Source organism: Suillus clintonianus (genome assembly GCF_016758775.1).
Source record: "Suillus clintonianus strain FC179 chromosome Unknown DEU56scaffold_106, whole genome shotgun sequence".
Lineage (NCBI taxonomy): Eukaryota > Fungi > Basidiomycota > Agaricomycetes > Boletales > Suillaceae > Suillus > Suillus clintonianus.
This window is the reverse complement of record NW_024539330.1, coordinates 109289-133997: the sequence shown is the minus strand read 5'-3', so window position 1 is coordinate 133997 and position 24709 is coordinate 109289. Positions and strand designations below refer to the sequence as shown.

Sequence of the window (24709 nt, the reverse complement as noted above, 5' to 3'; positions counted from 1 at the left end):
TCCTCTGATAGCAAGTATTGTAACGCCGCCCGAACATACTTACGCACACAGAGATGAAGCCGCTATGTGCTACTGCAGTGCAGAGCTACTTCATTCGACATGTATATTTCACTCGAGGTCCAAACCGAAAGCACAATTGCTGCAGGAGGGCTGAGGTATTTGAGTTTCAGAACCGCTTAGAGTATGTGCCACTGCGATTCTGAGACTAGTTCACATATACTAACTATTTATTCACTATCTCAGGAGTACATCAAAATTGTCAAAGAGACCGATCCTGACACGATCAAAACTGGAACTTTCCTAAGATTCATTCCGGAAAGCACATATTCGATGACATCATGGCGAAAGGCGCCGCCCGCAACTTCAGTACTCGACCCAATGAAAAGCAACACGGGCCAATCAAAAAGTGGTATCTACGGCAGACCAATCGTAAGAATATCGCTGATCAGGTATGTTAATTGGCATTTCTAACTTCCAAACGAGTCGCTCCACACCACTGACTCTGTAATATTAACTAATAGATCCTTGAGCTCGACCATAGGAGTGTTGTCTCCGAATTCATTCGTAGCCGTATCGAGTACCTTGATGAGGAACGACGCAAAGCCCTGCTCTCGCGGGATGAACTCGAGGATACGGATGAGGATGATGACGAGCTGTTTGAAGAACATCTTCATATTGGTTCACCCCTCAAGAATCATACAAGCTTTGCGCAAGTGGAGGAAGAAAACAAGTCATCGCGCGCCTTTCACCAGTTCCGGAAGAAGCTCGCAACATTTCTCAATCACTTCCTTCCCTCCCACAACATTCCATTGCCAGATGGAACAACATGGTTGAAACTTAGAGCACATGACCAGGTGATTATCTTTCCTCGCTGTTATTCAAATCTGACTTTGCGTGTATCAACAGATCCATGAACATCGTTACTTAAAAGTGCACTATGAGTCTGCCGCTTGACTGGAAGTTGGCTACCGACTACCTGCGATGCAATCCAAGCTTCCATGGCAAAGAACGGCGCGACTACGCCCTAATACGCACACAGGACAAGGATGGCCACGACAAAAATATCTTTGTGCAGATATTATACATGTTCAAGCACACTGTCGGTAGCAAACACTTTAGATCTTGCGCTGGTCCTACCCATGGATGCCTTAATTGGCCCATTGGCACGTCGGCGTATGGATAGGGAACTACGACTAACTCGACTCCGTGCACGGCCCACCTCTTCGTCTGAGTTTATCACCCTTCATTCCATCATTCGTGGTGCCTTGGTCGTCCCCAATTTCACTAACAAGGGAGATTATTTTCTTGTTGATTATGTTGATACCGACATGTTTCTTCGTACCAGACATTTGCTACAGTAGTACCGGTTCATCACCCACCTGTTTCCTTGCGCCATCCAATGCCCCCCTCCCCATCAAGATCTCAAGTAAAACTCCCGCATTTCATCGTGTACCACCCTCCATCACCCTCCTCATCTAACCACCAAGTCAAGTTCCCGCATTTCATCGCATATGCCCTTCCCCCACACCACCCTGCACTCACCCTCCAATTATCAAGTCAAGCTCCCGCATTTCATGGTATATACCCTTTCCTGCACCAACCTGCACTCACCCTCCAATTCCCAAGTCAAGCTCCCGCATTTCATCGCATATACCCTTCCCCACAACAACCTGCACTCACCCTCCAATTCCCAAGTCAAGCTCCCCCATTTCATCGCATATGCCCTTCCCCGCACTGACCTGCACTCGCCTCAATTCCCAAGTCAAGCTCCCGCATTTCATCGCATATACCCTTCCCCACACCAACCTGCACTCGCCCTCAAATTCCCAAGTGAAACTCCCGCATCTCATCACATATGCCCTTCCCCGCACTGACCTGCACTCGCCTCAATTCCCAAGTCAAGCTCCCGCATTTCATCGCATATACCCTTCCCCACACCAACCTGCACTCGCCCTCAAATTCCCAAGTGAAACTCCCGCATCTCATCGCATATGCCCTTCCCCGCACCGACCTGCGCTCACCCTCAAATTCCCAAGCGAAACTCCCGCATTTCATTGCATATGCCCTCCATCACCCTCCTCGTCTAACTCCCAGGTGAAGCTCCCACATTTCTTCACAAACACCCTCAGAACTTGACACTGACTCGTTTTGCAGGTCTGTTCTTGCTGCCTCATGTTGATGCTCGGGTACCTTCAGCACTGTCAATGATTCATTTCCGCTTTCTGCATGGGGACTGTAACACGCAATGCTTGTATTATGTATTCAGGTAAGCCGCAAAATATCATCACACAGGGTATCATTGGCATAACTGATATTATGTATCTGAATCAGTCCTGCAACATGTCAATGACGCACCGCACTATGACGTGCATGCCTGATGTGATGAGTCTCCATTTAATTTGTGCGTGTGATGTTGATGCTGATGCTGTTGCCTTATTACATCAACCGACGGGTCTTATTCTGACACGATCTAGACGACGCTGCAGTCTGAATTAAACAAGTCTAAGGTGTGTGTTTTTATCTAATAGAACAATGTCACGCATTACAGTCAACGTTGCGACGGCCCCCCATAACGCATGTCAATGCGAGAGTTGATTTAAAGCTTGTGCGACTGACTGAGACTCCAGTCTGCCATTCTTCGACTCTGCCTCACTGCGCTCTCTGCTAATACTGAGACTGATATTATGCGTCCAATTCAGCAAGGCGAAGACTTTACGCGAGAAATTGAAGACATCAACAGCAACTCCAGTGACACAGACGGATCTGATGGTGATGATTCAGATTCAAATGATGATGCAGACTTATTGCGGATTCGCGATGCAATTGTCGCCCCTGCTGCTAACGCATCAACTCAAGATCTTCGCAAAGTAAGTTAATTCCGTCTTTTCGTTACATACGGACAAATGTTTGTGATAGTGATCATTGACATATCTACTATAGGCACTTGAACTTGCGCAAAGACTTCTTCTGGACATGCGCGGGAAGTACCGAGAGGCTTTGAAGAAGAACGCTTTGCTTGAGCAACAGTTTCAAAAGGTCGGAAGACGAAACTAACCAAGAATGACCTTGCCCTCGCCGCCAAGGAAGACAGCATCAGAAATCTTGGACGCAAGTTCTCTGTCACGCACTGCTTATGGGTCGAAACGTCTATCTTCCCTTTGCGTGGGCCACCTCCCAGAATCGACCTCTCGAGCAAGGAGCGGTGGCTCTCACCGTTATCGATTCAGGATGGCGTTAAAGCCGAAATTTTCCAATTCATTCCCCCAGTCGACCACAATATGATGGCTCACAAAAACTTTGGCTCCCATGTATGTGCCATAATCTGAGACCCTCCTCAATCAACTGACCGTCTTTCCAGTTTGTGAAAGGTGTCAATAATGTTCGCGCTGAAATGCTCTCAGACATCAAGTCATGTGCAGCAGCGATTTTCAGTCTGGATGCCAAGTTCTTCATAAGAGGTTACGCACGGGACACAGAGCCAGCTTGCCGAACTCTGCTCCTCAACCCCCAAGGCATATATACCAAGTTTGCTCCAGTTCTTTTCCCGCGTCCAGACCGTCTCGCCAGAGATGATTTTCTGAAAACATCGAAGCTTGTTTATGTAGGTTCTTCCCTTCCTTTAATTCCAGCTAAACTGAATCACATTCATAGGTCTTGAAAGCATCCCTTTTTGGCCGATCTTCACTCGCTGCCAACGCAGTCCCCACTCCAAAAACGAAGGCCAAAATATGGGAGTTACGCGCTGTAACACCTGGCCTCATCGCAGCAGCAGCCGTTATTGTACGCTTCTTCTTCTTACACTGCGGAACATTGATATTTACGCAGTTTCAGGCTATATTTGTCCTATCCGGCGACAAAGAGTTGGTTGAAGTCGGCGACAAATCCCGGATTCCATACAAAGACTACCATAACTACTACCGACAATCGCTGCTAACCGGAGGTGCCTGGGCAAACGGGGTCTTCACGTTTTTCAACAACGCGCTGTTTGCGACATCTCATTCTGCCTCAACTATCCTCGGTTCAGACCCCTCACACGACTCGAGCGGTCCACAGGACAGCTGGGAAGAAATGTTTGAGCACGCAATGGAAACCGGAGGCGAACTACCAGAACTAGATGCAGTTGGCCCTGTCATCGATTCAGAGGCGCCCACCACACCTCCTGCTGCACCTCCTGCTGCACCCCCCGCTGCACCTCCCGCTGCACCTCCTGCCACACCTCCTGCTGCACCTCCTGCTATACCCGGTCCCCAATCAATCTCTGCCGCCATGCAAGGTTTAGCTTTAGCTGAGGACGGTCGTCGAGACCCACCACCTGCAGCGCAGCCAGTACTTGATGAGGACGAGCTGGAACCACCTGCTGTCCAGAAGCCGAAGCCAAGGCCAAAGCCAAAGCGGAAGGGCAAGGCCGCCAATGATACTAATACTACTACCAGTGCTGACCCGGAGGATCAAGCTCCTGGAAAGGAACCTGAGGTTTTGTTGTCAGTAGTCAGTGGCAGTGGTGTGCGAAGGGGCCGATCAAGGATCACTAAGTAGACTGTCTTCATCCTGCGCTCAACGATTGTTATTACCTGTAATTCAATACCTGGACAATCCCTTACTTTCAAATAGAATTGTCTGCTGGTTAAATTTTCACGCAATGCATCATCTTAAATCCATTGATTGTGACATTAGCTAGACATGCAACTACAATACAACTAAGTAGAGATTTTGAATCCGAATCAACAGAGCGACGTCGACTCGGACAAGAATTCAGCCATCTGAATCAATCATTGTCATTGCTATGTCTATGTTGACGCCATTAATTCAATACGTAATGATTTATAATAATAATTAAACAGTACCAAACAATAACCGAACTTGGAATGTTTTGGAATCACTCTCATTCACTTACATTCCGACTACCATGTCCCAATGGATTCCCTTCGCCACTGTCACTCAGCAATCTTCTCAACAGAATGGCGCATTGCCCCCAATGCCTTCGACATCACAACCTATTCCACCTGCGCAGCCGACGAATTTCCCTGAAGCAACATGTATCAGTGGATGCGCTGGCAGCCGCGAGCTCTGGTATGTCTGCCCCATTTCCCTCTGTCTGACCCATCTGAATCCAACCCCCCTGCAGGAATTCGGTATCGACATTATCGGTGAAGACAACAAGACCACCATCCACCACAAAGTCGCTGCCCACGTAGAGGCCATCCCAACATCCGCCTCTCTTCCTCCCAACATCCAGGCGAACTCCAGAAGAGCCATGACACTGGCGCAGAACTGCACTCCCTGAGCTCTTCAATGAATGACATTCACGACACGCTCAGTGGCTCGGTGTAAGTGGTCTGTCCCCGCCACTCTCTTTATTCCTACATACTGACTATCCCCCTTCCCCATAGCCCAAAACCTACCACACTTCCCCCAATTGCTCCCTCCCATGCGTTCACAACAAGCCTCGACCACCTCTGCACCCACACCCGCATCTGCCGCGCCCGCAAACCCAGAACCCCTGCACCTCCTCCCATGCGTTCACAACAAGCCTCGACCACCTCTGCACCCACACCCGCATCTGCCACGCCCGCAAACCCAGAACCCCTGCACCTCCTCCCATGCATTCACAACAAGCCTCGACCACCTCTGCACACACCCGCATCTGTCGCACCCGCAAACCCAGAACCCCTGCACCTCCCCCAGAGCACCCTGGCCTTTCTCCTTCGAGCTCGAGTCATGCTGACTCAAGTCGTTGCCCACTCTTCGCAGTATGTGAGTGTCTTGATCCTCCTTTGAGCTCGAGCTATGCTGATCCATGTCGTTGCCCACTCTTCGCAGGATGTGAGTGTCTTGATCCTCCTTTGAGCTGCGCTCAGAGCTACATGAGACCCAAACCAGCCTCGCAAGCCACATCGACAAGGTCCGCGCCCAGCTCCGTTTCGTTTCGTTTGACGGAACGGTTTGCTGATGCGGCTGATGTATTTAGGATTCGCATTTACAATACGCGGGTATTGAGTCTATAATGTTGCAATACCTATTTACAGTAGCGATTGTATTATGTATTTGGATAGTATTGCAATTTAAAAAAATTGATTTCAAGCACACGCAATGATTTTAAGGCCTTGGATAGTATTGCAATTAAAAAAAATTGATTTCAACCACACGCAATGATTTTAAGGCCTTGGAAGGACATGTGACTGATATTTGACTTGCAATTTGCTCTTAAATTGGAATGGTCTTGGGACCGCCTTGGAAGCCCCCTGGTGTCGCTTTCAAGCGGCTTCCAAAATTTTCGGGTTGCCTTCCAAGCGAGTTGTAATGCCGCCGGCAAATTGAGGGCTTCCAATTCATTTTAAGGACCGCCAACCAAAAATAGAAATCTCCGACATAGCGGTGCCAGCGAAGACAGGCGAATTCGAAGACTCACATGCACAGCCTGTGATCTGCATGTTTGCTCCGGACCTCTATGACGCTATAAGGAATCAACATGTTTACGGCCTCTCTCGCTCAACATTGCCCCAATTTTGAATTCACGTGCACTACTACTTCCGATCCTTTCCACTGGGTTTTCTCTCGCTTTGGTTTTTTCAAGTTGGTCTTACTAGTTAACGCATCTGCTCTCCAAACTTCACCGTCATAAATACTTACTGTAAGTCGTCTGTCGTTGTTAATGAGCGATTCAGTATCGCTAGGTGGCACTACTTAAGGTTCATCAATTGTGGGTCAACCTCAAGTTGGTAGTGATCAGCACTGGTGTTAGGAAGGTCTTCGGTGTGTTCAATGTCCCTAGTGTCTTAGCGAAATCCATAATTAAGATGTTTTTTGATCCACATAATAAATAAAACACCGTGGTACTCTGATTATGTATAGCTTTACAAAGCCTATAAGAACGAATTAACAAGTGGTGGTGACCTTGCAAATAGATGTGTCGTGAGGATGATGTTATTGAATCCATGAAACCGACTTACCACTTCGCGGATACAACACTAATCCATCCGACGCTCACGATTGAGGTCTGCTCAACGGGTACTCGTCCTGATTGTATTCTGGGGTCTTGTAATCTTGATTGAGGTGCAGCACGAGGCCTGCAACAGAATAGACGATCACAATCGCATATTCCATGAGCATGTCCATTACGAGGTAGATTTGCCATTCGCCGGTGAACATGTTGAACTTTGCCAGGTCGCTAGTGTTGACCTGGGTGGCTCCGGTTGTCACAAACGTACTCGAAGAGAACGTGGACAGGACGCTGTAGATCGTCCGAACGGCCAGGAACGGAAGTGCGATGGAGATGGCCTTCAGGAGCTGAAGATATGGCGTAAGAACATTAGTCGGAATTCTCGGGTAGATGTCGATGCTTGGAAAAGCTCACCTGTTTGCGATATCTCATGACAGAGTGGACCTGGGTCCATAGGAAGAGGCAAACACCGACAAGGATGGCGTATAGGGCGACAAAGAGGATGACACCGGCCCTGCGCATGGTGTTCGCACTAGAGTCTGAGCCGGAACTTGACGCATTGCTGATGCCAATGATGGTGAGGATGAGAGCGACCATGCCGAGGATTTCAAGAAGGCGAAATTGCCTGTTATATCTCTGAAAGCCATCAGGAGTTTGGAATCTATAATAGCATTCAGCACAAAGCATTCAAAATGGCAACTGGATGAACGCACATTGAGTGCAACAGACCCAAGGTGCAAAGCAACAGTGGGGATAGGCCAGATGCTTCTAGGGCGTAACCACCGATGTATAATGAAGTATTCACGGGCGTGACTTCCTCGGCTGCGATAAGCAAAGCACCGCCCAATACTCGAACTGAAGATATAACAGGGTTAAAACTATGTGTTAAATAAGTGAAATGACTTACTGAGGCAGAATACCAACAACAAGATCCACCCATCGCCTCGCCGTATGCCGTACTTGGACACCAACATGGCGGAAACTAACAGGAAGGGGACATACATTGCGATCGTAACCGCTGCAAGGATGCCCTGGGTGTCGAGAGCCATGTTTCCTGAAGAACTAGAGTCGAGGGAGGAGGAGGAGGAACGAAGATAAGTGAAAAGATGGAATGGTTGCCTGCCTTTTGTATGAAAACATATTGGACAAGGGGCAGTGACTGCCTCGTTGTGATTATCTCCAGAAGGCTAACAGCTGCGAGATGCTGTGACGGAAGCGAAATCGAGCGAAGCAGAACCGAAGCTTCCTATGTCAGTAAGTGGAGCTGCGTGCACCGATACTGCGCACTAGTATATGTCCTCAAATGCTACCACAGCCTCCATTAATGTGGCAGTACAAGGACAACCAGGTACGGATGAGCAAGTCACGGCCCGTACTTTCAGCAGCATAGTTCCTTTTGGAAATTATTTTTGATCATCGCACCAGAAGAGGTCTTTGTAAACAAATAAACGCATTCGTACGACGTAAGTAATCCACACACAATGTCACGCATACACAACCCATCAATGCATCAAGTCGTGTAGACATGATTAATTTCTGGCCATCACGGACCACGGTCGCCAATTTCAGCTCAACACTCAGAGTTCTGAGCCTACGTGCCTCATCACTTCACTGGGTTTTCGAGGCCCTTGGTTCGAGTTCGGCTCGACATATGGCCATGGCCTGTTGTGTAAGAGGAACATCAGGGCGGACACTGGAATTCAGCAGAGGGTTGTGGCGGAGCAGGGATGTATTTGCAGCTCGCGGCGGCAGGTCAATTTCCATGGCACCACGGCGAGAGTGTCATGCACTGCGCAGTAAGTACTGCGGACCCATATAGTACGGTCCTCGACTACTCCCGATAGCTCAACCACAACCAGGTATGGACGAGCACACCGCACGAGGTCGCGCTACATCGTGGCCTGTACTACATTAGAATGAATCAATTGCAAATTAGCTCCAACATCGCGATCCTTGAACGTATTCAGCTCGAATGGTCGATTGATTTTTGGCCTCATGTATGCCCTCAGACAACCTCAGACCTACATTTCAACACTCGGCTTTCAAAACCGACGGCGCCAGATATTGTACTTCCTAGCTAAAGAACTCGCCGGGTGTCCGGACTACAAGGAGACAGAGACAAAGAAACGCCACGAACTGAATGCCACAATTCTGAGTCGGCAACCCAACGTGTTGAAACAATGTGTTACAGCCGGTCTGGATGTAAGTCTGTCCCAGATTCCTTGTCTGCATTCAGCGTTAGCTACTCGTGATGCACGCATATCGATCCCAAAAACCCCTTTTCTGCCCGCGGCCCGCCTTGCAACAGCGTCTTCGACATAGGCGCCACTCAAACTAAGCCCGAGATCAGCATGCTCACTACCCTGCCCGCCATTCCTGTTCTTCTTTCCCCTTCCCGAGTACTCGCTGGCTATTCGCCTGCATCTCCCGCCTTTTCGTACACATCATCCATGCTCAGCTTTATTTAGTAAGTTAAACTCCCCGAAACATTACGGTACGCACCCGGAGTCTGCGGCCATTTCTGAGACGTCACGTAAGTCGTCCAGCGCAATGAATCGCAAGGCTGTGGGCGCCGTCGGCGGCGGATACGAGCAACTTGAAGGTTAGACAGGCCGGCCCGTCAGGCAGACCTTGTCCGCCTGGGTAACATTCTCCAATTGGGAGTCCAACCCAAGCGACCGCAAGTGGATCTAACTAAGATGTTTATTATGTTCAACGAGTCTGCATGACTCTGCAGGTGGTCATATAGATATAATGTATGTATGCGAATCTTTGCGTGTGTATGTTATCAGATTGCGTGGGGTGGGTGCGTAGAATATTTGAACAGATCCCATGATTTACCCTCGACTATATCAGGAAAAAAAGCTATAATTATAACGGATCTACAATTGCGATTGTGCGGTGATGCCCTATGAATAGATGTGTCTTGAGGAGGCTGTGAACACCATCAAATTCACGAAATCGACTTAGCGGTTTGCAATTGGACGCGAATGAAAGCGCGATGGAGATGGCTGTCAGGAGCTGAAGATAGGGCGTAGGAACATGAGACGAATAGATGACTGTGATCGCGGAAGGCTCGCCTGCTTGCGGTATGGCATGACAGAGCGGACTTAGGTCCATAGAAAGAGGCAAATGCCACTAAGGATTATGTATACGGCAAAAGAGGATGACACCTGTCCGACGCATGATCCGACGCATGATGTTCACAGTCGAGCTTGAGCTGGAACTCGACGCAACGGAGATACCGATGATGGTAAGGATGATGAGAGCAACCATGCCGAGGAGTTGAAGAAGGCGGAATATGCTATTATATCTTGACCAACCATCGGGCGTCTGGAATCTATGGTAGTGTTCAGCACATCCCGTCCAGAATGGAAACTTGATGGGCGCACACTGAGTGCAACAGACCCCGCGTGCAAATCAGTAGTGGGGATAGGCCAGATGCTTGAAGGGCGAAACCGCCGATGTATAATACGGTGCTCGCGGGTGTAATCTCCTGAGCTGCGACAAGGAAAGAACCACCCAATACTCTAACTGGAAAGAAAACAGGGTCAAAGCTATGACTAAATTGACTAGTATAATATTGAACGACTTACTGATGCAGAATACTAACAACATGATCCATCACCTCGCGATATGCAGACTTCGACACCACCTTGAAGGAAACAAGCAAGAAGGGGACATACATTGCAATCGTCACCGCTGCAAGGATGCCCTGGGTGTTGAGAGCCACGTTTCCTCAAGAACTCCGAGTCAAGGAAGGAAGAAGTATGTAACTGAGGGAAAGGACGTGATTGCTACTTGCAATTCGTACAAAACCATGGTGGACAAGGAAGGTGAGCCGCCTTCGTCGCGTCTATCTCCAGAAAGATCACCGAGTCTCAATCCGACAGAGCTTGCATCCGCTAACGCACCCGTAGATACATGCACTGCATAGTTTTAAGCACTGCGCGCCGTACGGTACGGTCGTAACGGTCCTCGATTACCGGCAACCGCTATAACATAGCCCAGCGTTCATGTAGCAGGTCAACCAGGTCCAATCCGCGAGCGGCGGGTACAGTGGAATTTCAACAACATAAGAGGGCGCGCGCGAGCGCTTTAGGAAATTTGATCATCGCACCCGAGTCCCGACGCCACTTCGAATTCGGTGCCTTTCTGCATCATAATTTTTTGACGTTCGGGACAGTACTGCAAATGAGGCTACCACGACGTGTGCCATGGGCAAATATCAGCGAGCTCGATCAGCTCTGTTCGTGGGTTTTCATGGATGAGGGCGATCTCGAGGCGAAACGGTTCGCGATTAACAGAGTGAGCTTCACTTGAATCGACATTCTCGAAGTCATCTGACAGAGTCTAGTTATCGGCATGGAGAGCTGTGACTGCATTGCCTCATGCGCTGGAGTCTACTCTATCTATCCTAACGGCACGGTTGCTTGATACCTCCGAAACACCACAGAACTCTTCATGGCTGAGTCTAAGGCAGAACTATGCTGCTGCAATCATACGGATGGTAAATGGTCTCGTCGATCCTTTGCAGGCGGGAGCATACGCGAGATCTATAGCATCTATCGCCGCACAGCTAGGGTTACCTTCATGGTTAGTGGAATTGAGGCATGCAGCCACCCACGAAGACCTTCCCAGCCTTGAAATGCTAAGGGAAGCGGCACGGGAGGTGAGCTTCTCTATAAAAACATGAAAAATTATTCTCATCGTGGTTTATAATTTGTGGGCGTCGTCAGTCACTGACATGGTTGTTGCACAATTACTTTCTTCCCACTATAAACCCTTCAGCTCCTAGACCGAGTACGGCGCCCCCTTTGCGACCGGTTACTCCACTTTTAAAGCAATACAAGACACTGCTGAAGCTTGTTACGCGTGATGCTTCCCTCCGCAAACAACATCAACCTGACATCGATGCAATCATGCGAGATGTCGAGCGATGGCTTGCAGAAGCTAAGCTAGCCGCAGATTTCGCGGCTGATGCGTACGGGTGGGATACCATTGATGGCAATGATATCGAACAAGAGGATCCTAGAGAAAAGTGGGCGTTGGAAAGATTTTGCGATGCCTTGGTTGGGAAGGGTGCTCTTGTATCTCTCTCACAAAAGTATGTATGTTTGCAAATCCAGGGCTTCACGTTGACTGGAACACCTAGGAAGAGAACCCTTCCGTCTGACGAATTTGTGCCTCCTCACTCGTCGCTTGCGTTATGGACTCCGTTATTGGCCCACACACAAACATATCATCCTACTTTCCCATCTGTTCTGACCACTCGGATTATGGAAAACATTCTTTACGAGCCGCCAAACACAGGATTTGACATGGATGTCGTTTCGTTCGAGGTAGACGACTCGCAAAACGACCCCTCGTATCATTTGGCTCTCGCGAAATGGGCTGCATGGGTTATCAAGACGTATGACCATGGTCAGGAAAATGGAGAGTTGAGTCTTCGGAAGAATCTGATTGTTCTACTCGCTTCTACCCTTGCTCCGGGTAAGACGGAAGGGGTAAAGAAGATCGAAGTGTAAGTAGAAGTTTGACATTTGGTTTTTTGATTGATGCGAACAGTGTACAATAGATTGGCCGCTCTTCTCAGGGCGGTGACCTCGGGTTTCGCGGAACTGCAGAAAGCATCCGATATGCTACTCTCTGCCACGTGCCCAATGCAACTGCAGGTGAGTACATTGAGGGCTAATTTCACCTCCTTGCTTGATGATCTACAGAATTGGGATGCGGGTGATCTGACAGTGATGAATGAGCGGCTTCACTCTTTAATGTCTCTTGATGACGGGTCTCACAAATACATGGATGACCCAGACTCAGCGCCCACTACATCATTGCCGGCGCAGGGTTCGGATATAGGCGAGTGGAGATTGCTGGACCATCAAAGCGGCTGGAAGTCGTGTCCTATAGGTGTTTACTATTCACACCAACCTGCATTCGATAGTGACATAGTGTAGACAATTGACTTATGTTTTCTATGTCACACGAGTCACTTAGTCACGCCACACCACGCTTGCTGCGTATTATTACCTCGACTCTTTGTGCATGATTCAAGTCGCACCGGAGCATAGGAGCTCCACGTTCTTATTCCGCTCCTTTGTTTTAGCAGGGAACTATGAAGTTCAATACGCCGCTTCCACAGACGCTACCCAAAGAGTGTGCTAAGGCAGCAAAGATTTGTGAGTATCTGGCTTCTTTGTACCACAGTGGCGTGACAGTTTGCCCAGTTTCGTCATTCGTGGACAACAAGAATAATGGTCTTGATGGTGTGAGTCTGGCTATTGGCAGCACAGGGGGTGAAAGCTCACTTGACATACATACCGTCAGGTCATTCCTCGGAGTGTAGTAGAGAACGCCAAAGGATTTGCCATCTTCACTGTTTTCAAAGCAGGCTTCCTCTTCTCAGCAAGAGCGGGGACGGGAATCGTCATAGCGAAGCTAGATGACGGATGTGGGCACTTCGCATATTACGTATGCATCAGTACCGCTCACAGGGTTCATTAATGAATAGCATGGTCTGCTCCAAGTGGCATAGGCTCAGCTGGCCTAGGGGTTGGTGGACAGCTCGGTGCGGAGATGACGGATTTCTTGATTATCCTTAATTCAACTTCGGTCGGTCTGCATGTTTCCCGTATCGCTGGACCTCTTCGCTGACATGTCATTTAGGCTGTTGTATGTCCATCTTTATTTCACTTCAGGTGCCATCGAGTGCTTATTGGCGTTCTTATGGCTTAGAGATCCTTCATGTCTGCTGGTAATATCACTTTGGGAGGCAACGTGAGTGTCGCAGTAGGCCCTCTCGGGCGGAATGGTGAAGCGATCGGATCCTTGAATTCAAGCGGCAAAGTTGCTGCCATGTAAGCCCACCGTCTGCCACCCACAATGCACCAATTGACATTCCAAATTATTCAGGTACAGCTATTCTAAAACGCGAGGCTTATTTGGTGGAGTTTCCATTGAGGGCTCTGTCATCGTTGAACGTCAGGATGCAAATACGTTGGCTTACAAACAAGACGTGACTGCGAAAATGCTTCTCAGTGGAGCAGTCCCTTGTCCAGAGTGGGCTTCTGCTCTTGTGAAGACACTCGAATCATGCACCGGTTTGCCAGGAACTCGGAAGTGGGTCGACGACGTAACACGGGAACAGTCTGGTTACGCCTTTGCGAGCCCAAAGAGCGAAGGCAGTACGCCTTCCTTCTTGACCAAGAAGAAGAAAGGAGTTGATTTCCCCCCAGAACACTGGGGAAGGAAAAGAGAATCTGGATCATATTTTACTAGCGGGGGAGCGGACGTCGACGCTGGCCCTATTCCATGGGATGACCACGATCGCGCCCCACAGCCAGGGTCTGGTTTTGACACAAAGTTCGAATCAGATCTTGCGCCTTCCTTGCAAAGTCGGCATCGACCTTTTAATAGTGTCTCTGCGCCACCAGGCGTAAAGGACTCGTATGACCCCGCATCACCATTCAACTCTCTACCGCCGTTTAGCTCTGCGCACTCGGGCTTAAGCGACAAAAACAACGCTCATTCACGCACAATGAGCGTGCCATCGACCAAGCAACCTTCTAATCGGTTCTCCTTGGCGGATTATACGAACCCATTTGTTTCCACCCCACCTCCGGAAGACAATTTCTTCGAATCTGACAATCAGACGAGCTATCGCGCGGCACCTTTCAATAAACCTAAATCAGACTTAACATCACCTCTTGCTCTTGGTGAGGGCATCTGTCGTGCGATAGCACTATACGATTTCAACGCGGCTGAGGTATGATTTTCTCTCTCTGATGAGCCTCTTCATGACAGGCGACTGCTTACCGGATCATATATAGGCTGGTGACCTTTCTCTTTCTAAAGGGGATGTCATCATTATAACAAAGAAGAGTGACAGTACCGATGACTGGTGAGTTTCTCTACCTACTACCGCGTCTGTAGATTCATGATTTGAATCAGGTGGACCGGAAAAGTTGGCGGCAAGGAGGGAATATTTCCGGCCAATTTTGTGGAAACTTTATGAATACTATGGCGCATTTCCATTTATCAAGGATCTTTTTTATGTATTGAATTTCTCGCTTGTACACTTAGACCATTGTCAACTGTATTTGTTGCAATATTACGTGGATTCCGGAATGTGACAGGCAAGTGTGACATGTGACAGACCGTGCTCAATTACTTCTCCTATCACCGCACGGCGGGGGTCTTCAAGTTGAAATCGCTCTCAAGATAATTGAAACATCAGATGACAAAAGCAGTGAACAAGTACTTCGCTGTGAAGATTGGTCGCGAGGGACCACAAATATACAACTCCTGGCCCGAGGTGAGTTTTCTCTCAAGTTCAGCGGAAACGAGTCACCTTCCTCAATGTCCATTTCAGTGTAACGCAAACGTGAGTAGAGAGTAAACCGCGTCTTATAGGTGCCAACCTAAAATGCTACAACAGGTTTCGCGTTGGCCTGGTGCCGTTCACAAAAGCTTCCGATCTCGCCTTGAGGCTGAAGAGTGGCTTGGGCCAGGTGAGTAATCAAACGACTAATAGTGATGTTGCTGAGTCCCAGAAGTCCTGTTACAGTCCTCAAGTATGGATCCTATGTCATCTAGTGGATCCAGCGCGCCATCGAGCTTTGAGACAAGACTAGCGACATCCAAACAAGCAAAGGCAACGAAACAATTACCAGCCTTTGAAGGTCGGGATCAAAGTACCATAGAGACACCTGGACCTGGACCTTCATCGGATGGTATTGTTTTATCAGAAGAGCAAAAAAGTGTGCTTCAGAGAGTTGAGCGTGGGGAGAATGTGTTCTTTACTGGGTCTGCGGGTGCGTAATTCAAACTGACCTGTCTGAGAGTACGTCGATAACTCTGTCCAGGCACCGGGAAATCTGTGCTTTTGCGGGAAATCATTCGAGTGTGTGGTGGACGGGGCCATCAAGGCCTTGCTATAACAGCTTCGACGGGAATAGCATCAGTTAACATTGGCGGAACCACCGTGCATTCATGGGCGGGAATTGGACTTGGTCTAGAAGACGCAAAGAAGCTTGGGGGTAAATTTCTTGGCCAGCCTAAGTTTGAACGCGTCAAGGAACGGTGGCAACGTGTTCGGACTCTCATACTAGATGAAGGTTTGCGGCTTACGTTTTCTAATTCTTTCTCATAAGAAAGCTAATTGCATCATTACATAGTATCTATGATCGACGGAAAACTTTTTGATAAATTGGTATGTGTTAGAACATTGCAATCTCATACTGCTGATCCAACCTATGAACCATAGGAAGCCATTGCTCGGATTGTAAGGCGATCGGATAAATTCTTTGGTGGCATACAAGTACAATCCTAACCATTTCTCTGTAACTTCTGGCTCCTGATGTGTTTGCAACCTGTAGCTTGTACTTTCGGGAGACTTCTGCCAACTTCCTCCAGTGCCGGACCGCGGTAAGAACGGGATTCAAATACCATCGACGTTCGCATTTGAGGCAGAAAGTTGGAGTCGTTGCATCAAGCAGCCTATAGTGTTGACACGAGTTTTTCGGCAAAAAGAGCAAAGTGAGTGATTCCTTGCGATTCCGCATTCATCCACCTACATGATTTTAGAATTTGTCGACATGCTCAACGCAATGCGTTTTGGAAAGTTGGACAAAGCCTGTATTCAAGCTTTCCAAAGTCTTTCGCGCCCAGTCGTGTATGAGGATGGCATCGGGCCAACGCAGCTGTACGAGGTGGTTATATATTTGCGGTATTTTAGGCTCAAACCCTTCCATAGCTACCCTACTCGCGCGGAGGTTGATGTAGCCAATCAAAGAAAGCTTTTTTCACTGCCTGGGGATGGAATTAGATACCCGGCAACTGACACACCTGGACGCGATTCGAATGACAATTTGGTCTCACTCGAACACATGGGGCGCTTGCTGGAAAGGCTTGTGGCACAACCAATCGTTCATCTAAAGGTGGGTAATACTTCTTTTGTTTGCTCTACCTTGTCTCACACATCGCAGGTCGGTGCGCAAGTCATGTTGATCAAGGTAATGTGAGATGATTATAACACGAGCTCCTGAGTTCAACACATAGCTCCATAGAACATGGTGCAGGGGCAGCTGGTGAACGGGTCTGTGGGGCAAGTGATCAGATTTAGTACTTCTGAAGAGGCTATGCGGACCGCTACTCCAATTGCCACGGAAGAAGGTCTCAAAGGTGGTCTCTCCACGAAGTCCGAACTCCCTGCCAACTACGACAACTCGCAATGGCCTGTTGTCCGATTCACGTGTGGCAAAGAAATGCTATGTATACCCACTGACTTCACAGTCGATAATGCGGATGGTGGTATAGAGGCAAGAAGACGCCAGGTGAGCCGTTTGACTTTGGCTAAGAATCGGCAAATGAACAAGACCAGGTTCCCTTAATATTAGCTTGGGCACTGAGTGTCCATAAGTCTCAGGGGCAAACTCTTGAAAGGGTGAAGGTGGATCTTGGGCGAACTTTTGAGAAAGGTCAAGGTAAAATCCAACCTTATGACTCATCGCTGGATGTTCACTGCCGCCTTCTCAGCATATGTTGCCCTTTCTCGTGCTACTAGCATGAGCACCTTGGAAGTATTAAATTTTCATCCAAACAAGTAAGCCTTTCGTTCAAGACCTGCATTGCCATGTTTGAACTAACCATGCCCTTTTGTGGCTGCAAGAGTAATGGTGCACCCTCGCGTATTAGAGTGGCATAACAATATGGAATGCGAAATGCTGAGTGACCAGATGTACGTAGATGAGTCTGAGGCCATGGACACAGACGAATCTCGGGAAGCGTACTGGGACTGATGTCTACGTTATCGACAATCGTATTGTTTGACAATTCATCAATATCACGCCAAACATACACTTGAGACTAGCAAAAGAAATGGGAATAGTCGATGGATCGTCGTGTTATCGCGAAGGAATCAACGTCTCAGTCTGTCTGGTTCCCCGACAGCACTTACAGGTAGCCATCTCTCCTTCGGGCGTCAGTACACTGGAACTCTCGGCGTGCCCGTTTGAAATCTCTTGCCCAGGCTGCTCTCAAACATCTTCTTTGAGTATCTCCATCACCTTCTCCCACGCCAGCTTGATATAGCACCAGGAATGAGCGTACCATCGTGGATTCGTGGGGCATCAAAGAGAGCCGCCAGCCACAGACGAACTTTGCTCCACTGTCTTCTGCCGCATCTATGGTATTTAGAAGTCAATTTCGAGGGTTAAGGGACAAGACTGGGGTCAAAAAAGCGCCGCGCCGCAGCAGATGCTCTGCTCTCCAAGTCGCTATTGTATCCGCAGAATCCAGATGTTGAAGGCAGCGTAGCGGGCTATAAGTGACAGGTCTCCAGGTGATATATCGCCCTCGAGGAAGCTTGGGACGATTATGTACGTTTGAACTGGGTCGGTGTACGTCACTGGACCATGATACAAGACGTATCCGGTATTGTATTGGGCATGAGCTAGTCAACTAGTTTCAGGTAGTTTATGATGATGTTGATAATGGGTTGGGTCATAGAGAAGACTGAGAAACGGGTTGTCGTCGAGGGAAAATTGATCTAATTGTGCGCACTGCGCACGAATCCGAATCCTAGCTGGACCACCTTTAGGTTCGAAGCTTCAGCGCTGCAGCTATAGCTGATAATAGGCTCACGTGACATTGAGTTGAAGGCGCGCGTAACGCGTTCCGCCGAGCACGAAGCAACCAGCAGTCTGATTTACGTATTACTCGAATAAGTCCGAGTCACCTGCTGCTTCAAGTTGGTCCCATTCCCCTGGGCTTAAAAGTTGACACTCTAAAAAGTGTTCGCCGCTCAAACATCCGTTCTGCGGAACCTTCGATTGGTAGCCATGCCGGTGCGATACTACGCCGTGCGCATTGGCCGCGAAGGCCCAAAGATTTATTCGAACTACTGCGATGTAAGTCCCTTGAAGCTATCGACATGTAACTTAGGTCGAGTATTGACGTGCGACAATAGTTCCGGAGTGCAGTAAGTATCCTCCTTCCAGCTCGGCGCAATCACCGTCAATTTATCACTGTTTAAGACCCTTGGCCTTAGCGGTGCTAGTGGGAAGGGGTTCGACACTTTGGAGGAAGCAGAAGGTTGGCTCAGAGGCGTGCCTACTGGTACATCTGGTGCGTCTGTAACTCGAACAACTAGTACGTGTATATTCTTAGTTCCAGGTTTGGGGATGTGGTAACATGTTGTACTGGTCGGCCCACAGTTACGTTGGATGTAAGGTTTGAAGACCATCATTCAGCCTTAACGTCTACAAGCACGACGGTTTCTATTGAATGTGCAAGACACTATCCAGAACCTCAACCGGGTTATCGTCGGATAGAGGATCAATCACCCTTGAATATGCTGCAGGCAAGACCAAATAGTGGCAGGCTTACGCCTCCTCCGCCTTACGCCCCTTTGCAAGAACCTGAAATCCCCCCGCCGCTTCCCCCACAGCCAGCAATTGCGCTTTCTGAAGAGCAGCAACGAGTTCTTCGACTGGTTGAAAGTGGTAAAAATATTTTTTTCACAGGTCCGGCCGGTAAGCTTGCATGATCGCTGGCCTTTTAAGACAAGTCGTCAACGCACAATTTTTCAGGAACCGGGAAATCAGTTCTTTTGAGAGCTATTATAGGATTGCTGCAACATAAAGGCGGGGTTGCTATCACCGCACCCACAGGCATAGCAGGTGTAAATATTGGTGGTTCAACCATTCACTCCTGGGCAGGCATAGGGTTGGGCAAGGAACCCGTTGAGGAGTTAGTGGAAATACTAAGTTCGTATGCGATCAAACGATGGAGAAACACTCGTGCCCTTGTGATCGATGAAAGTAAGTTTAACCTACAGTATCAGACGACTGTGCTAACATCTGGCAGTTTCGATGCTGGACGGCCGCTTATTTGACAAGCTCGTACGACTTAACACCTGCACTACGTCTTCACCCGGCTAACATATTGGGTAGGAAGAAATAGGTCGAATTGTCCGGGAAAGCCCTCGCCCTTTTGGTGGCATACAGGTGATTAGTTGCTATCCTTGCCCTTGTATTATCCTCTAGTTGCTGACAGGTTAAATAGCTTATCCTATCAGGTGATTTCTTCCAGCTTCCACCTGTTCCCGAACAAGATTCTACAACAATAATACCACCTACATTTACTTTTGATGCGCAATCTTGGTCTCAATGCGTCGACGAGCCAGTTGTGCTGACAAAAGTTTTCCGCCAGACGGACAGCAGTGGGTACTTCGGATTCCGAGTAACTTTCTATACAACTTACAGGAATGTAGAATTTATTGACATGCTCTCTGCGACAAGGTCAGGGCAACTGGAAGATTGGCATGTCGAAGAATTCTTCAAGTTGAGCCGTGTGGTCGAATACTCCGATGGCATAAGTCCAACTCAATTGTGCGTTCCTAGCCTCGCTCCCTGTGATATATCGGTAGTCATTGTCGTCCACAGGTTTCCACTAAAGAGCCAGGTTGAGACGTGCAATAAAACGCATCTCGATGTATTACCGGGAGAAATATTGACTTACACCGCCATGGACTCTATGGGCTTTAATATGTATGGAAAACGAATAACGGCCGGTGTTGCAGAGCAGCAATTAGAAAGACTTGTCACTCCAAAAGTGATATCTCTAAAGGTCGGTTGCGACTTGCTGTATGCTTAAATATGTTCCCTGCTTCACTACACATTCAGGTCGATGCACAAGTTATGCTTCTTAGAGTAAGTGTTCCGAAATGACTGTACTGGCTGAGCCTGATCATACCTCCCAAAGAACCTTTTTCAAGGCAGGCTGGTCAATGGTTCGCTTGGGAAAGTGGTTGACTTTATCACTACACACGAAGCGAAGGAGCGCCTTATCGACATTGCCGAGCCTGAGGCGAAACCTCAGCGTTCCCTCTTTCTTCCTACGATTGATGGGAGCGCTGATGATCAAAATACTGAAGACACGTACAAAGGCCTATTGGCTCTCAATGAACACGTGTTCGGAAGACATGAGCGGTTTCCGCTCGTCAAATTCACGGATGGGTCTCACCTTCTCTGTGCGCCCTTACCATTCAACGTTCAGGGCCTGAAAGGCAACTGCGAAGCACAACGAGTACAAGTGCCTCTTGTGCTTTCTTGGGCGATGTCCATTCACAAGGCTCAGGGCCAAACCATGAGTCGAGTGAAAGTTGACCTGAGAAGGATCTTTGAGAAGGGGCAAGGTGAACGATTAAAATCATGTCTTGTTGTCCATTTGAAGCTGATTTGCCTTTGTGAAGCCTATGTCGCCCTCTCAAGAGCCACAAGCCTAGAAGGACTGGAGATTGTTGGTTTTGACCCTTCAAGGTTCGGGATCAAGTTGGGGATTTGTACAGGGGCGTATCGACTGACGCGATGATGTTCTTTCAGAGTATTGGCTCACCCACGCGTCATAGAGTGGCAGGCTTCCTGGCAAGCCCAGCGAGCTCAAGAGGAGGAAATGGATATGGACTGGGTGATTGAGCAATATCACTCATCGACGGATATTTCTATGTAACGTTCAGGTGCATCGTGTATTTTTGGATGCACAAGGGTCATTAATCGCAAGTAACAACATGTATATTTCAACACGGTTTGTGCTTAATATACTGTAGACGCTAATTATCCACAAAGAAAAGCCTAATTACCCTGAACGAGTGTTTGTTAAAAGTTCTGTCTTGATACATTAATAAACTCAATGCATAAGAAAGAGTTGACCCTATTGTATTGGTTCGCTTGCTACGTCACCCACGTGAGAGATGGGAGACGCCAGCACTGAAGGCGATGGGGGTGGTGATATGTCTGTCTCCGATTCTGCGCGCTTTGACGCAGAACCGGTGGGCGACGGCGACGGCGATGACTCATCGTCTCCGCCCGAAGCAAGTGGTGATGGCATTGGTGGAATTTCCAAGTTGGCGCGTGTCGGCGAAGTTGGATTTGCACGGAGCGAAGGATGTATGCTGCCTGTCGGTCGTGAAGGGAGACGAGGAGTGAAGTCCTCTGGGTTTCTCGGGGATTGAGGCCTTGGAGGGACACTACCGATTTTTGTGTGTGATGAACCATACGAGTACACAGGCATGGGTTCGCCGAGTGGGGCAGCAGGCAGAGGAGGGGAGTTGCCCGCAGGCGGGAGGTCCTCGAAAATATCCCGGGCATTGATAATCATGTCTTCCATCAGCGTATCCTGAGTTGAGACTATTAACCCAGGCAATGCGAGTAACACAGAACTACTAACTTTCCATGTCTGAACACTCAAAAGGTCACCACCCTTTGGGATTTCATCTTCACCGAAGATGACGGCGCCGAATACAATCGCTAGGTTCTTTGCGTCCATCTTGTTCTTATCTGCATTGGACGCTACACGAGTTAGATGTTCAACTAGAGCGCGCAGAGTCGCACGGTGAACGGCAGGTAGCCGCCGTATCTTCGAACGCAGAAGGGCAAAGTGATTCGACTGGTGTTCCACTAAATGCAAGATCAGATGGTTCTAGGAATGCCTTTCGCTTTCGAGTACTTGCATCGATCTGCCGTATGCTCTATACGATCCTGCAATGGAAATCTAAACAGTGGTTCCGGAAGCTCGCGCAAATACAGCTGGTAATGAGCCATCAATGCCGTGATAGCACATAGTCGTCGGAAGAATACAATACCTTCAATAGTGAGGATACGGCATAAATATCGTCGGTTAAGGGGTTAAACTTGAAACTGGCTTCGTTCCTTTCTATCTTATGTTGTAGCTGCGGAGTGCTGATGAAAACATGAATCTGCAAAAGCTGATAGACTTACGTCCTGTACAATAGCATGCCTGCCAGACACCTTGAATATGGCTATCAACATCTGAAGCCAGAAAATCCCACTAGAGCTTACCCTGTAAATGCCTTCTGCGTCTAATCCTCTCTGATCTACTTCTTCTACACAGATACGCATAATTTTTGGAACATCGCCTTCCCCAAGACCCTGAGCAGTTGCATAATCCACCAGGCTAAAGCCGAAGATGAGGTCGTTGCATTCGCCGACGTTGTAGTTGTAGTAAAGTATAGGCTTGGCTATTGCTGATGCCAGTGAACGAGGGATGAAGGTCGTGACTAATGATACATCTTTTTCTGGGGAAATCTTGTCGGCCGCAGAACGTCCATGTGAAGATAACTGTGTCTGGGTCGTAGTAGTTGCACTACAGACAAACTCAGAACTGCAAATGCGAGTAACGCAATCAAAATATACGCACGTCATATTATCAAGATATTTTTCCATGACATTCTTGACTGTATTCGAATATTCATAGACAAAGGTCTCCAGACTCTGAATGGCGCCTACTAGTCAGCCGCCAGTAGATGATGCCGGCTACTTAACAAAATTACCTTATAACCACTTGCCAGAATCTTAGTGCGCCTGAGTCTGAGGGTCTCCAGCCAATGCACGCCCTTTCGATATTCCTTATCTGCGCCAAAATTAACTTTGCACGGCTTGCGTACACCGACGCATCACTTACCAGCCTCATCAGCTTCTCGTTTCGCGCGGACAGCACGGAGCGCGCTATTTTCTGAGCGTACACCTAAGCTTTCCTTAACGGTACCGCTCTTATCTAAGAATGTGATAAGCTGATTTAGTTGTTTCTTTCCTGATAGGCGCTTGGTTGAGTCAAACCGGAATTAGTATGTGCCATTTATATGTCATACCGTGTTGAGCAAACTCAGAAAATGTGCCCGAAGTAGAGGGTGAGCGATTGCGTGGTCCAGGTGCGCTCCCAGAGGGCCGTCTATCAAGGGGGCGTAACGGCTGAGGAGCAGTGACAATAGGCCGAGACGGCAAACTGGGGTTAGACCGCGAGGTACTCAAAGTAGTTCCGCTTTGTTCTGAATAAGGCATTGTGCTAGTAGCTGTCGATTGCGAGGGCGCGGCAGCGGCAGCCGCTTTGTGATCCTTGAAACGTATCATGGGTGACTGTAAGAGATCAACTGTTTCAATACTAACCTCAACTTCTTGGCATTTTTTCAAATAAGCGCGTTTCAGCTTTGGGAGTGTGTTCTCAGCATAGTCAATGTAGGCACTGCCAGATTCTTTCAGATCCTCTTTGATGCGTTTGCGCGTACGCTCCTGCGTCTCCTACCATCCAGCGATTAGAGACTCGACAAGACGCTGAACGAAGGGGCAAACATACCCTGAGTGACGTCAAGGCGTTGACAACATCTACCGTAAGCGTTGCAAGAAATGCTTGTCTGGTTTGTGCTTCTGTATCGCAAGCGCCGCCTATAAGGGACTGCAGGTCTGAGATCGAAGCAGGACCAACCTCTCTCAACGTTATCCCGAACCTCACTCCACGCTCTCCTGGAAGTGCTGAGTTCTGTCCGATCGTCTAAATAGTTGTCGATGGATTTCACCTTCCGGTGTAGTTTAAGCAATGACTCGATACTGATACGCGTGTCAAAAAGTATTCTGGGTTGCTTAACACCAAATATTGCTCACTATACTTCTTCAATGCGTTTTCTGTGGAAATCAATCATGCCACTGTTAGGTGGGGTATTGGGGTGAGTGAGTGGACAAACCTTTCTTGGAAGAAGGTCAAATATGAGTCTGTCAAAACCTTGAGGTGATGTTCAAATAGGGGAATCGGTCCAGATTGCAAGAATGGTTCTGAAACGGATTGCCTGGGCGCGAACGACTCTGCGGTTGGAGCAGCCATGACGGTGTTGAGCAAGCTGCATAGACTCGGACATGCTCCTGATTTCCCCACAACATCCAAACAGGGATACATAAGGACCCCCGGTACTGCCGA

The 24709-nt window shown here is 48.5% G+C and overlaps 10 protein-coding genes across 10 annotated transcripts; 6 read left to right on the top strand and 4 right to left on the bottom strand.

Moving 5' to 3' along the window:
• Window positions 1–284: 284 nt before the first annotated feature.
• On the top strand, window positions 285–791 carry DEU56DRAFT_690592 (uncharacterized protein; the record flags this gene model as incomplete). The annotated part of the gene is made up of 2 exons (XM_041347121.1): window positions 285–449; window positions 522–791. Coding segments are annotated over 2 exons (435 nt in total), but the record flags the coding sequence as incomplete, so codon positions are not given.
• A 1454-nt stretch (window positions 792–2245) lies between these two features.
• DEU56DRAFT_904178 (uncharacterized protein) lies at window positions 2246–5457 on the top strand (the record flags this gene model as incomplete). Its single annotated transcript, XM_041356665.1, has 11 exons — window positions 2246–2266; window positions 2475–2507; window positions 2700–2867; window positions 2941–3026; window positions 3179–3308; window positions 3359–3601; window positions 3652–3780; window positions 3826–4501; window positions 4842–5074; window positions 5126–5327; window positions 5391–5457. The coding sequence occupies 10 exons, from the start codon at window positions 2246–2248 to the stop codon at window positions 5282–5284; spliced, it is 1878 nt and encodes a 625-aa protein (XP_041203707.1). The 3' UTR covers window positions 5285–5327; window positions 5391–5457.
• Window positions 5458–6771: 1314 nt separating this feature from the next.
• DEU56DRAFT_829381 (uncharacterized protein) lies at window positions 6772–8329 on the bottom strand. Its single transcript, XM_041354479.1, has 5 exons — window positions 7848–8329; window positions 7654–7795; window positions 7355–7601; window positions 6951–7287; window positions 6772–6894 (listed from the first exon to the last, which is right to left on the bottom strand). Exons 1-4 carry the CDS (start codon window positions 7987–7989, stop codon window positions 6985–6987), a joined length of 834 nt encoding a protein of 277 aa, XP_041203706.1. The 5' UTR covers window positions 7990–8329; the 3' UTR covers window positions 6772–6894; window positions 6951–6984.
• A 1350-nt stretch (window positions 8330–9679) lies between these two features.
• Window positions 9680–11013, bottom strand: DEU56DRAFT_829375 (uncharacterized protein). The gene is made up of 3 exons (XM_041354478.1): window positions 10537–11013; window positions 10333–10474; window positions 9680–10280 (listed from the first exon to the last, which is right to left on the bottom strand). Exons 1-3 carry the CDS (start codon window positions 10556–10558, stop codon window positions 10079–10081), a joined length of 366 nt encoding a protein of 121 aa, XP_041203705.1. The 5' UTR covers window positions 10559–11013; the 3' UTR covers window positions 9680–10078.
• Window positions 11014–11042: 29 nt separating this feature from the next.
• On the top strand, window positions 11043–12964 carry DEU56DRAFT_863940 (Las1-like-domain-containing protein). The gene is made up of 6 exons (XM_041355367.1): window positions 11043–11248; window positions 11298–11612; window positions 11680–12047; window positions 12096–12464; window positions 12519–12615; window positions 12664–12964. Exons 1-6 carry the CDS (start codon window positions 11135–11137, stop codon window positions 12898–12900), a joined length of 1500 nt encoding a protein of 499 aa, XP_041203704.1. The 5' UTR covers window positions 11043–11134; the 3' UTR covers window positions 12901–12964.
• DEU56DRAFT_829361 (uncharacterized protein) lies at window positions 12965–15075 on the top strand. Its single transcript, XM_041354477.1, has 9 exons — window positions 12965–13122; window positions 13171–13211; window positions 13271–13394; window positions 13455–13555; window positions 13610–13615; window positions 13679–13800; window positions 13856–14708; window positions 14773–14843; window positions 14894–15075. Exons 1-9 carry the CDS (start codon window positions 13059–13061, stop codon window positions 14955–14957), a joined length of 1446 nt encoding a protein of 481 aa, XP_041203703.1. The 5' UTR covers window positions 12965–13058; the 3' UTR covers window positions 14958–15075.
• A 790-nt stretch (window positions 15076–15865) lies between these two features.
• On the bottom strand, window positions 15866–16057 carry DEU56DRAFT_745290 (uncharacterized protein; the record flags this gene model as incomplete). The annotated part of the gene is made up of 1 exon (XM_041349139.1): window positions 15866–16057. A coding segment is annotated over one exon (192 nt), but the record flags the coding sequence as incomplete, so codon positions are not given.
• A 293-nt stretch (window positions 16058–16350) lies between these two features.
• On the top strand, window positions 16351–17578 carry DEU56DRAFT_47658 (uncharacterized protein). The gene is made up of 5 exons (XM_041346409.1): window positions 16351–16480; window positions 16529–16646; window positions 16698–16881; window positions 16930–16956; window positions 17011–17578. The coding sequence occupies exons 2-5, from the start codon at window positions 16540–16542 to the stop codon at window positions 17332–17334; spliced, it is 642 nt and encodes a 213-aa protein (XP_041203701.1). The 5' UTR covers window positions 16351–16480; window positions 16529–16539; the 3' UTR covers window positions 17335–17578.
• A 1065-nt stretch (window positions 17579–18643) lies between these two features.
• Window positions 18644–19722, top strand: DEU56DRAFT_47513 (uncharacterized protein). The gene is made up of 7 exons (XM_041346404.1): window positions 18644–18692; window positions 18782–18852; window positions 18912–18923; window positions 18979–19093; window positions 19159–19304; window positions 19360–19476; window positions 19534–19722. Exons 2-7 carry the CDS (start codon window positions 18784–18786, stop codon window positions 19555–19557), a joined length of 483 nt encoding a protein of 160 aa, XP_041203700.1. The 5' UTR covers window positions 18644–18692; window positions 18782–18783; the 3' UTR covers window positions 19558–19722.
• Window positions 19723–21532: 1810 nt separating this feature from the next.
• Window positions 21533–24670, bottom strand: DEU56DRAFT_829349 (uncharacterized protein). Its single transcript, XM_041354476.1, has 15 exons — window positions 24480–24670; window positions 24400–24420; window positions 24224–24345; window positions 24095–24165; window positions 23908–24039; window positions 23613–23856; window positions 23426–23554; window positions 23295–23374; window positions 23162–23235; window positions 22804–23107; window positions 22723–22752; window positions 22587–22673; window positions 22455–22530; window positions 22172–22401; window positions 21533–22120 (listed from the first exon to the last, which is right to left on the bottom strand). Exons 1-15 carry the CDS (start codon window positions 24614–24616, stop codon window positions 21656–21658), a joined length of 2202 nt encoding a protein of 733 aa, XP_041203699.1. The 5' UTR covers window positions 24617–24670; the 3' UTR covers window positions 21533–21655.
• Window positions 24671–24709: the final 39 nt, after the last annotated feature.

What these genes read in the sequence shown, in the direction of transcription:
- DEU56DRAFT_47658 (XM_041346409.1), top strand. Translation starts at nt 16,540, where the DNA reads ATGCTCAACGCAATGCGTTTTGGAAAGTTGGACAAAGCCTGTATTCAA. An exon ending in AACCAATCGTTCATCTAAAG is followed by an intron (nt 16,882 to 16,929) that starts GTGGGTAATACT and finishes CACACATCGCAG; the next exon opens with GTCGGTGCGCAAGTCATGTT. An exon ending in CGCAAGTCATGTTGATCAAG is followed by an intron (nt 16,957 to 17,010) that starts GTAATGTGAGAT and finishes ATAGCTCCATAG; the next exon opens with AACATGGTGCAGGGGCAGCT.
- DEU56DRAFT_829381 (XM_041354479.1), bottom strand. Translation starts at nt 7,989, where the DNA reads ATGGCTCTCGACACCCAGGGCATCCTTGCAGCGGTTACGATCGCAATG. An exon ending in TTGGGTCTGTTGCACTCAAT is followed by an intron (nt 7,602 to 7,653) that starts GTGCGTTCATCC and finishes ATGCTATTATAG; the next exon opens with ATTCCAAACTCCTGATGGCT. An exon ending in TCATGAGATATCGCAAACAG is followed by an intron (nt 7,288 to 7,354) that starts GTGAGCTTTTCC and finishes CCATATCTTCAG; the next exon opens with CTCCTGAAGGCCATCTCCAT.
- DEU56DRAFT_829349 (XM_041354476.1), bottom strand. Translation starts at nt 24,616, where the DNA reads ATGGCTGCTCCAACCGCAGAGTCGTTCGCGCCCAGGCAATCCGTTTCA. An exon ending in TTGACCTTCTTCCAAGAAAG is followed by an intron (nt 24,421 to 24,479) that starts GTTTGTCCACTC and finishes TGATTTCCACAG; the next exon opens with AAAACGCATTGAAGAAGTAT. An exon ending in AAATATCTTGATAATATGAC is followed by an intron (nt 23,108 to 23,161) that starts GTGCGTATATTT and finishes GTTTGTCTGTAG; the next exon opens with TGCAACTACTACGACCCAGA.
- DEU56DRAFT_829375 (XM_041354478.1), bottom strand. Translation starts at nt 10,558, where the DNA reads ATGTTGTTAGTATTCTGCATCA. An exon ending in GTTGTTAGTATTCTGCATCA is followed by an intron (nt 10,475 to 10,536) that starts GTAAGTCGTTCA and finishes TTTTCTTTCCAG; the next exon opens with TTAGAGTATTGGGTGGTTCT. An exon ending in CGGGGTCTGTTGCACTCAGT is followed by an intron (nt 10,281 to 10,332) that starts GTGCGCCCATCA and finishes ACACTACCATAG; the next exon opens with ATTCCAGACGCCCGATGGTT.
- DEU56DRAFT_863940 (XM_041355367.1), top strand. Translation starts at nt 11,135, where the DNA reads ATGAGGCTACCACGACGTGTGCCATGGGCAAATATCAGCGAGCTCGAT. An exon ending in AACGGTTCGCGATTAACAGA is followed by an intron (nt 11,249 to 11,297) that starts GTGAGCTTCACT and finishes GACAGAGTCTAG; the next exon opens with TTATCGGCATGGAGAGCTGT. An exon ending in TAAGGGAAGCGGCACGGGAG is followed by an intron (nt 11,613 to 11,679) that starts GTGAGCTTCTCT and finishes GGGCGTCGTCAG; the next exon opens with TCACTGACATGGTTGTTGCA.
- DEU56DRAFT_829361 (XM_041354477.1), top strand. Translation starts at nt 13,059, where the DNA reads ATGAAGTTCAATACGCCGCTTCCACAGACGCTACCCAAAGAGTGTGCT. An exon ending in AGCGGCAAAGTTGCTGCCAT is followed by an intron (nt 13,801 to 13,855) that starts GTAAGCCCACCG and finishes CAAATTATTCAG; the next exon opens with GTACAGCTATTCTAAAACGC. An exon ending in ACGATTTCAACGCGGCTGAG is followed by an intron (nt 14,709 to 14,772) that starts GTATGATTTTCT and finishes GATCATATATAG; the next exon opens with GCTGGTGACCTTTCTCTTTC.
- DEU56DRAFT_47513 (XM_041346404.1), top strand. Translation starts at nt 18,784, where the DNA reads ATGCCGGTGCGATACTACGCCGTGCGCATTGGCCGCGAAGGCCCAAAG. An exon ending in GTCTGTAACTCGAACAACTA is followed by an intron (nt 19,094 to 19,158) that starts GTACGTGTATAT and finishes GTCGGCCCACAG; the next exon opens with TTACGTTGGATGTAAGGTTT. An exon ending in CACCCTTGAATATGCTGCAG is followed by an intron (nt 19,305 to 19,359) that starts GCAAGACCAAAT and finishes CCCCTTTGCAAG; the next exon opens with AACCTGAAATCCCCCCGCCG.